Genomic DNA, 10,538 nt, shown 5'->3' with positions numbered 1-10,538 from the left:
AGAGAGAGAGAGAGAGAGAGAGAGAGAGAAAGAGAGAGATTTAGTCACGTCAAGACTGCCTGCCTGGGTGTGAAAACAGAAATACCTTTGGTTACTGGCTAGCTCCCAGAGCATCAGTCCTCTATCATACACAGAAGAAGCCAGAAAAGAGCTATATCCCCATTCTCTCCCTGATTGACTCTTGGACTAGCAGCCTTCTCTCCTCTGAAATCAACCCAACTAAAGAGAAAATAACCAAAGGCCAAATCAGAAAGCTAAAATTCAGTATAGAAATAGATGGTAGTACATTTTGCTGTGACCACCTCTGGATTATTTGTATTTGACAAAGAAGATGGCTTTGGGGACTCTGGCTGGCATTGTTCTTAACTCCTTTGCCTACATCTAACTCCTCTGTGGCTATGAAGGATGTTCTGATTATTAGGTTATTCTTCTGTAGATTGAGGCAAAGTCAGTCTTCCTGTTATTTCCGTTTATTCTGTTCTCTGGAATTATATTTGTTTCTGTTCACTCATTTCAGCCATGTCTGACTCTTTGTGACCTAATTTGGGGTTTTCTTGGCAAAGACACATTTTCTTTTCCAGCCCATTTTACAGATCATGAAATTGAGGCAAAAAGGGTTAAATGACTTGCCCAGGGTCACACAGCTAATAAACATCTGAGGCTGGATTTGAACTCAAGTCTTCCTTACTCCGGGCCTGATGTTCTATCCACTAAGCCACCCTAGCTACCCCTGGAATTATATAAAATAATGTAATCTAGTCCACTTGGAATCATAACATTTTGGGAATGGAAAGCGACCTGATCCTACCTTCATTTGATGCATTAATCTTGTCTACAATATCTCCCAATAAGGGATTGTCCCACTTCGGATTATACACATCCACTGATGGGGAAATCTTTAACTCATAAGGCAACATATTCCATTTTTGAACAGCTAATCTTTAAGGAAGTCGCCTCATTTGACCAAAATTTGCAACTCCCATCCCTTTGGTCCTAATTCTACTCTCTGGGGTCAAGCAGAGTAAGTCTAATTACACAGCTTTTACATATTTAAAGACAGCAATGTGGTTTAGAGAAAAGAGCACCAATTCTGGATTCAGAAATTCAAATCCCACCGCTCACAATCACCACCCGTGTGATCTTAGGGCATAACCTCCCTGGCCTTCATTTCCTCATCTGTAAAATGGGAAGCCTGGGCTAGCTGGCCAGTGAGGTCTGTTCCAGTGCGAGAGTTATGACTCTTACTTTCTCCATCTGCCATGCGTTCATGACCCCTTTGGGACACGTCCCCGTTTATCAACATCCCTCTTAAAATGTGGCGTCCAGAATAGAACACGGTGCTCCCCATGTGGTCTGATAGCCCAATATGTGATGGGACTATCACCACCCTTTATTCTGGGCACGTAGTTATGTTCATACAGTCTGAGACTGTAATAGCTTTTTGGCAGTTATATATTGGTGACTCTTACTAAGGCATTCTCTCTGGCTCTCGCCCATGCCTGCAATGTTCTCCTTCCACAGCTTTCACTACTGATTCCCTTGGTTTCCTATAAGGACCAACTAAGACCCCATCTTCTATAGGAAATCTTTCCCATCCTGTGTTAATAAATGTTTATTGAATGACTAAAGCTGTAACATAATAAATTTAGTGGTTCTAGGGGCTGGAAGTTTACAGTTCAGAAAATGTAAACTGAGATCATGTAAATAAGAGATTTGTTATATATTTATAGAGAGGCAGAATGGAGTAGTAGTCAGGAGGTATGGGAGGTGCTCAGGGATGAAATTACACTGAGCCAGATCTCAGCTGCTGGAGGAGGATGAGGGTGATGGTTCTGCTGAGCTTGGGAGTTCTGAGCTACAGTAGACCTCCAAGCCAATTCGGTGTCCTCACTAAGTCTGGCACCAAGATGCCAAGCCTCCAAGAGCAGGGAATCAATTGACTGCCTAAGGAGGGCCCAGGCTGGATATGGAACAGGTTAAAGATCTCATGCCAATCAATAATTTGATCAGGCCCACAAGTGGCTGCCACATTTCCAGCCTAGGTGAGACTGGGACACTCAGTCTTAAAAAATTAAATAAAAATGAATCAAATCATGATGATGAAAAGAAAAATGATTCCAACGAGGAGGAAAAAATGTAATCTGTCTGAAGAGACAAATGTGGATGCACAGGGAACTCACCAACAAAGTTATAGTTAAAAAAAGAAATTTACATAACATGGAGGCAAAGACAGGTGACAGAAGGTGAATATAAGAATTATCATTGTCCTGTGAAAATAACGTGGGAAGTGCTAGAAGTCAAAGTGAGCTCAGGCCAATGAGGGAAGTTAAGGACAACAAAAAAAGACTTTTCAGCTATATCAGAAAAAAACTGATGAGAGAAGGGACAAGACCTTTCCCTGGGGTAGATGGGACAATCATAATGGTCAGATGAGGTAGAGCTTTTCCATAATTATTTTCCTTCTGTTTTCCAAGGAGAATGACTGGAGAAAAATAACTAACACCAATTGCAAACTTAAGATAAATAAGAAAATATCTTTTTGACTTGCCCTTGAAGATCCACTATCAGTGGTACTTGAAAGATCATGGAAGATGGGAAAGGTACCACGAGATAGGAGAAGGGTCAATGTCCTAATTTTCAGAAAAGGAAAGAGAGCAGAGCCTGCCACACTATAGGACAGAGTACTTGACTTCTATTCCTGGGAAAATCCTAGAACATATCATTTAAGAGAGGGCTGGTGAACATCTAAAAAAGAAAACAGTGATTACAGTGAGCCAACCTGGCTTCATCAAGCACAGGTTATGCCTCTCTCTAAATTCATTTCTTTTTCTGACAGGTTTATTAAACTAGAAGATGAGGAGAATGTTGTAACTCAGTTTACCCAGTTTTTAATGAAGCTTTTGATAAAGTATATCATAACTTTTTTTTTTTTTTTGCTTTTTGAAGGGGTGAAGGCAGGGCAATTAGGGTTAAGTGACTTGCCCAAGGTCACACGGCCAGTGTTAGGTGTCTGAGGCCGTATCATACTCTTTTTATGGAGAGGATAGAGAGATATGAATTAGACATTAATATAATCAGGTGAATTCATAACTTGTTGGATGACTGAACTCAAGAGTAGTAAGTGGTTCAATGTCCATGGTCACATGGCTGCTATGTATTGAAGGCAAGATTTGAACCCAAGTATATTTTACTCTAATTCTGACTCTCAATCCACTATTCTATGTATTTGTTAATTATTGTATTATATTATTATTAATAATAATAACCACTCTTTTATTAATAATAACTCACTTTGGTGTTATTTACCTCCTGGGATAATCTTGCTATTGTCATCAATCACTGTGGGCAAACAACATCTGAGTTTTGTTTTAAGATTGTAAATGCTGCTTCTCCCTATGGATTTTCCATCTGCCTTGCACCTGGTCCCTCCTCTCAGTATTGCATCCCCCTCATTAGAATGTAAACTTCTTAAAATAAAGGACTATCTTGCTTTTCTATTTGTATACCCAGAACTTAGTATAACCCCATAATAATATTTCATAACAAGTGCTCATAAAAAAACGCTTTCCCCTTTGGGTCCATCCAGAAAGTGTCCCAGAAGTCTCTGCGCCATTTTAAGCGTCAGTCGTTTGGAACAGCACTAAGACTTTTGGGACACCCTGTGAAAGGACCCTTGATAATACACTATAGTAGAAAACTCGCTGGATCCCCTAGAACCATCGGTTGGAGAATGAAGGTTGGTGGAAGGTCGGGGCCAGGTTGGGGGTGCACACTGTCTAGTCTCCAGCTGGACAAGCATCACGCTTACATCTCAGCTTCTCCCTTCTGCAGTGTTCCACCTGTTCTTCATCCATGTTGGTCTCAATCGGTCTGAAGTAAGACATGATGGTCAGGAAATCCTCAAAGTTAATCTCGTCAGCCAAGCCAGTGGATGCTTTTCGAAGGTTCCTCCAGAAGAAATTAGACAGAAAGGAAAGAAAAATTAACGCCACCTCCGTTCGAGGAAGAATATTTGTAAGCTGCCTTGCCTAGTAATTTTTCTTCACAGAACGTGTTGATCTTTCTCACCGTATGCTAATGACATTTGGTCTGACAGACAGGGCAACTGAGGCCCTGGACAGTCATATCACTTACCCAGGGCCACACAGCTATTTTGTGTTCATGCTAGACTAAGAACTTGGATCTCTGGATTTTTTTACTCTCTGTCCATGAAATTACGATGTAGAGACAAGGACTCTTAAAAGAAACTCTTGAAGTGGCATTTTCTAACCTCTAAGCTGGTTTTTGTTGTTGTTCAATCATTTCAGTCGTGTCTGACTCTTTGTGGCCCCATTTGGGGTTTTCTTGGCAAAGATATTGGATATTCTTTCTCCGTCTCATTTTACAGATGAGGAAACTGAGACAAACAGGGTGTAGTGACTTGCCCAGGGTCACATAGCTAGTAAGTGTCTGAGGCCAGATTTGAACTCATGAAGATGAGTCTTCTTGACTCCAGGACCCAGCACTCTATGCACTATGGGGCTGCTTGGCTGACTTTTTAAAGTGGGTCAAATCAGCCTTAATAAAAGCCTCTCACCCACTTGCCTGGGACCAGAAGCCATTCATGTGAAGGGAATATCAAGAATTCCTCCTTCTGTTTATTTCTCTGCTTGAGAGAGATAACCAACACTGAGAAGGCTGTAAAGTGTGTGAATGGAAGGTCGTTGCCCCTCGTTGGCAAGGGGTAATCTCCCAATATTACTTCCTCAGCAGCCCATTGCCTTTATTCCTTGGAGGAGTGGCCCGGCCAGTTTTCTAACTAATAAAAATAGATGACATTTATCTGGCACCTCAAAGGCACTCATTTGATCACCCCAGCAGTCCTTCGAGGGAGGTACATGATATTATCCCCATTTTACAGATGAGCAAACTCAAGCCTGAGAAGTATCTCAAGTTCCCACAGTGTCAAAACACAGACTCAAGGTTAAATGCCTCACCCCGGGTCACCAGCTAATGACAGTTCGACTGTTCTTGACAAGGTCACTTCATGGGGTGAAATAATGGACTGGGGCTAGATGACCTCTAAAGTGCTAGCCAGCTCTAAATCTCATCCCAAGGGGACTTCCCCTCAGAAGCTCTTAGACCCAGGGCTGTGGGCTAAAAGGTAAATCCCATTCGGAGGAAACTCCCAGCAAGGAGAGAGAAAGAGAAGTCTCTCCAGCAAGCTTCAGGAAACACCTTCCCTTGGGCACTTCTTCCAGATGTTGTCCCAAGTCTGAAATCATCTGCATTATAAAGCTTCTCCCACTCCTGACATGGTATTTAAAATAATCTCACTGTTCTTAAGGCTGAGATGTAGACTAAATATACACGGGGTAAAAATAGCCCCCTGTATTTACCCAGTATATACATTAGCTCCCAGACACTCCTCAAGGGGCTTAAGAAGCAACCCTGAGGTTGGACACCAGACAGAACCGAAGGTGGGTCCAAAGCTAGACAAGGTGCTGAAGGAAGCCATGGATCTCTTTCTTAAGAGGTATGTAGAAAGTGCAATAGGCTGTTATCCCATCTGTGTGGCTCCTTCCTGAAGGTGGAATGGATGAGGAATTTAGGGACAGGGAGCTACTGGGCCTGAGTCAGGAAGACCTGAGTTCAAATCCAGCCTCAGACACTTACTAGCTGTGTGATCCTGGTAAGTCACTTAACCCTGTTTGCCGCAGTTCCCTCATCTGGAAAATGAGCAGGAGAAGGAAATGGCAAACCAGTCCAATATCTTTGCCAAGAAACATTCAAGGGGTCATGAAAAATCAGACAGGACTGACACGCCTGAATAACAAAAGGTGAAATAATTTGCTGGAGGTCACAAAGTGATGATTAGTTTTGAGCCCCAGTCCTCCAACTCGTGAGTTCCATTGACTTTCTCCTACATGGTGCTACCCCTCAAACACAGTAAATGAGCATCAGGGTCCAGCAGTTGTTCAGGACTCCCTCCCTCTCTCTAGAGGGAGACAAAAAGGAGAAAAAGGCCTGCTCTCCCATCCATAAACAATTGCAAGTGACAATCGCTCTTTTGGAACTGTCCCCTAGTCCCCAAGTTCCTAGAAATCCTTGCCCACAGTTTGAAAAATGGACCTTCCAAGGTTTTGTCAACAACTAATAAAAGTTATGTAGCCTGGGCAATGAATAGCACTCTTTATGCAGTGGTGCTGGTCAGAAATAAGAAAAGCAACTTTAATTCTCTTGGCATGGGCAAGAAGTTCTGCCCAGGGACCAGGGAGTCAGAAGCTCCTTAAAAGGATGCTTTAATAGTGTCCATACTGGGGGTTCTCTCTCATCCCCCCTGGATAAGTCTTCTCTCCTCCCTTTTTGGGAGTTGCCATATTTCACATATGTATATAATACTATCAGAATCCACCGGGCTGGCTCTAGGTCAAACCCAGGATGCTGTCTTTTCATACTATTCTCTCCCTGGGCAACCTCTTGATCTACAGAAATACAAAGTCCAGTAACCAAGATTGCCAGGCATCTTCCATCCTTGTCTGTCTCTGAATACCCCCTCGAGCTGGCTGCTGGCTGCTAAACCCACTGTCCCGGCATGCATCAGACTGTCTCCCGTTTGGGTTAAGAAAGGCATGGATTTCAAGATTGCTAACATTAAAACCCAACCTCAGGCAATCACTAGCTTGTGACCCTGGCCAAGTTACTTAATCGCTGTTTGCCTCAGTTTCCTCAACTATAAAATGGACATCATAATAATATGGAGTATTTATACTAGTATTACTACTACTACTACAACTACTACTATTACTACCACTCCTACTGCTACTACTACTAGTAGATGATAATATAGTGGAAATAATAATAGGGTTGTGACTGTCAACAGGTAATCACAACTTCACGAAACTTATATGAAAAAACAGGATCAAATGAGACGATATTTGTAAAAGCTCTAAGCATAGGGCCCGGTAAACAGTAAGTGCTTAATAAAAATGCTTGTTTCCTTCTTTCCTATATCCTAGGCAGTTGTCAGAGGCTTATCAAGGTGAAGTAACTGGTCCAGTTTACAAGACTAGGAAGGGAATTGAACCCAAGTTTTCTTGGCTCCAAGCTCAGCACGCTCTCCACCAAGCCATGCTTTCTGTATACCAGAATCTAATTAAGTCCCCTGGTGTCTCACCACTTTCTTCCTGTTCTGTGATTTTTTTTTTCAAACCTTACAGAGCTATGCAATTAATTATTATCGTTCAGAGCTGTTAAATCATTTCAGTCACAGATATGACTTCATGACCCCATTTGGGGTTTTCTTGGCAGAGATACTGTAATAATTTGCCATTTCCTTCTCCAGCTCATTTTACAGATGAGGAAACTGAGGCAAACAGGGTGAAGTGAGCTGCTCAGGGTCACCCAGATAGCAAGTATCTGAGGTCACATTTGAACTCAGGACTCCAGGTTCTGTGCTCTATGCACTATGGCACCACGTAGCTGCCCCATCAGCAGCAGCATTCCAAAGAATTAGTCTAATGATGACCCACAAGAGAGGCTGCCACCAGAGCTAAGAAAGTAATGAAGAGAGGCTTTATCAATGGAACACCCAATGACTCCCAGACAAAACCCCCAAGGATGCTCTTTCCTTCCTTGGATTGAGTGGCACATGGACCCATCGATATCTCGGTTCTTCTCTCACCTGTCTGACCTCTCCCTCAAACTCTATCATAGTTGACATTTCAACATTAAAGTTTACAAAATGCCAGTCCAACTTAGCAAAAACTTATGAAATGCTAGGTGGTACATGGAGTAACGTGCCAGTCAGGAAGACTAGCGTCTCCAAGTTCAAATCCACCTCCATACTCAAATCCTTCATAAGTCAGACACAACTGAAAAAGTGACTGAAATTAAGAGCTTAGGATATACAGGGTCCTGCGATGAGTGCCGAGCATGCCAAGGCAGAGTCAAAAAGAGTCCTGCCTTTAAGGAGCTGGCATTTTATTACGGGGCACAAGATGGCTCCCAGAGGAGACCATTCGAGGTAACCAGAGGAGAGAGACAGAATGGATAACCTGATTCTCGTCATAACCCCATGAGGCAGGTTGCAGAAGTGGCATATTATCCAAGCACACACAGCTGGTCTCCTGGTTTCTGGCACTAATTAAGTATTTGAGTCTCTTGCTCTCCCATTCCTCCCCGGCTCCTGATTTGTTATTTTCCATTTGCTCCTCTCCCCTCATGTGAAACCACCTCCTGGCTCTCATTTCCACTGAACAAACCTTGATTACACACCTACTGGGGAAAGGTAGGTGGCAGCCAGATTGTGGAGGGCCTTCAACACTGGAGTGAGTGTGATGTGCAAATAAACAAACTGAAATAGGAACCAGTGTGGAGGCTGAATTTGCTTCATCTTTGAGGTGATAGCTGGACACTGAAAGGTTCTGATCTCCCCCATCTCTGCTTTCCAAATCCCACCGAAATTGGGTGAAATCAACCCCCAACTCTTCACAATGGGCACCATCTAAGTCATTACCATCCCCCAGGTCTCCCTTCCACCATACTCTTGGCACATCCATGAGGTTCAACACCAAATGCTTGAACATTCCGCAGTCCCAGTCCCTCTCCCAATATGGTAATGAAGCCTGGGAAGAGGTATTATATGGTTGTGGATCTGGAAAGGGAAGGACCTTCAAGGTTATCTGGTCCCTGAGGTGAAAACTGAGACCCCCTGAGGTGAAGGTACTTACCCTAGATCATTCATGTAATGAATGACATCATGCCTTGAGTATAGCAGGCACCCAATGGCTAGACTCCTAGACTTTAACCTCTCTCAGCCTCAGTCTCCTCATCTATAAAATGGGCATAATAGCATAGGGCAGAATCATAGCTCTATCTCTGGAAGGGACCTCAGGGTCCATTTAGTCCAAACTCTCTTCTTTTGTGAGGTTCAAATGAAAAAAGATGTAAGTAATGATGATGATGATAGTGGTGATGTCTAACCTCATTTTACAGAAGAAGAAATTGAGGTCCACAGAGGTGACTTACCCATGTTTATGAAGCTAACCAGTGCTAGATCCAAGGTATCCTGATTTCTAGTCTGGGGCTCTTTAAATAGCCCAGTCTAAGATCAGCTTCCATTTTCTCATGTTAACAAAAGACTGAGAGGGAAGCCTGGAAAAATTCAATAACAAATGTTTCCCTCTAGACTTTCCCCAGCTGAAGAAAGAGCAGCTAACAAGGCAATAACTGGACCGTCCATCTCCCTTGCCTTTTCCTAGTGAAGTATGAAGTGTCTAAGAGAGGGAAGAGTGGGGAGGATGAGGGGATGGGAAAGGCAGAGCCCGGAATGAGCCACAGCCAGAGTCTGGGACATCAAGGGGGTCCATCACACAAAGCCCCAGGTAAGCTCCAGAAACTGAGACCTGGGCGAGGGCCCCTTGGTCTTCCGATTGGCCCCAAAGACCAGAAATGGGAGCCATAGGTAGAAGTTACATCTTTGCAACTTGGCTAACTTGGATTTGATGGAAGACACAGTTTCCTAGCAATGAGAGCCATCCTGTAGCAGAGTAGGGAGCCTCAGCAAGAAGCAGGTTCTTTCTCACTGGGGGTCTTCAAGCAAAGACTGGATGTCTGCGTTTGGGGGGATGTTGTGGGAAACTCATTTCCAGGTATGAGTTGGACAAGAGCACTAGTGCTGAAGCCAGAGGACCAGGGTTCAAATCTCACATCAGACACTTACTACCTGTGGTTTTAAAGGTAGTATGTGGATGGGGAGTCAGGAAACTTTGGGTTCAATATCTTGCTTTATGAGCTATGTGAATGACTTGGGTCTCATTTTCCTGGATTCAAAGGCTTCTAAGGTCCTTCTATCTATGACTCTAGTATTCTATGACTAAGAGACTTTTAAAGTCCCTCCCAGCCCTTAATCTCTAGTTCAAACCCATCCCTGATGCCTTGGACAAATCACTTAATTTGTGTGGCAGGTCACTTGACTTTCCTTAGCCTCAGTTTCCTCATCTATAAAATGGAGATAATAACAGCACTTGCCTCCCAGGGTGGTTGTGATCATCAAATGATCTGTCTTTCTGTCTCTATCTCTCCCTCTTCTTCTTCTTTGCCAACCTTTGAGGGCTATATAAAACCCAATCACTTCTATGATTGTTTGGGCCTCAGTTTCCTCATCTGTTAAATGGGGATAATAATAGCATTTACTTCCCAGGGTTGTTGAGAGGATCAAATGGGATAATCTATGTAAAAACTCCCTCTTTATCTTTTTTTAAATGTTTGCTTTTTTTAGAGGGGGAAGGGCAGGACAATTGGGGTTAAATGACTTGCCCAAGGTCACATGGCTGGTAAGTGTGTGACTCAGGTCCTGACTCCAGGAACATCAGGTACTCTATTCCCAGTAACACCTAGCACCCCTCCCTCTTTATCTTAAACCAGTAGATACTAGTCAGCTATTATTATTGGGTAAAGAGGATTTTCTGTCTTTCTCTCTGTATCTCTCCCTCTTCTTGTCCTTGTCTCTGTGAATCTGCCTCATCTTTCTCACTCTCTGCGCCTTTGTCTCTTTC

General features: G+C 43.2%; 1 protein-coding gene across 1 annotated transcript in view; it reads right to left on the bottom strand.

The window, feature by feature from the left end:
* Positions 1 to 10,538, bottom strand: part of TESC (tescalcin) — a 63,874-nt gene that overhangs the window by 7,381 nt on the left and 45,955 nt on the right. Inside the window, exon 4 of the mRNA XM_069081456.1 lies at positions 3,809 to 3,948. Within this exon, the coding sequence (XP_068937557.1) occupies positions 3,809 to 3,948 (140 nt within the window). The remainder of the gene's footprint in view (positions 1 to 3,808; positions 3,949 to 10,538) is intronic.

Source organism: Petaurus breviceps, unplaced genomic scaffold (assembly GCF_028583685.1).
Source record: "Petaurus breviceps papuanus isolate PSGF00001 unplaced genomic scaffold, PetGlider_PUasm1.0 99, whole genome shotgun sequence".
Taxonomy (NCBI): Eukaryota; Metazoa; Chordata; class Mammalia; order Diprotodontia; family Petauridae; genus Petaurus; species Petaurus breviceps.
Note: the sequence above shows the minus strand (reverse complement) of the source record. Positions and strands in the feature narration are given on the sequence as shown.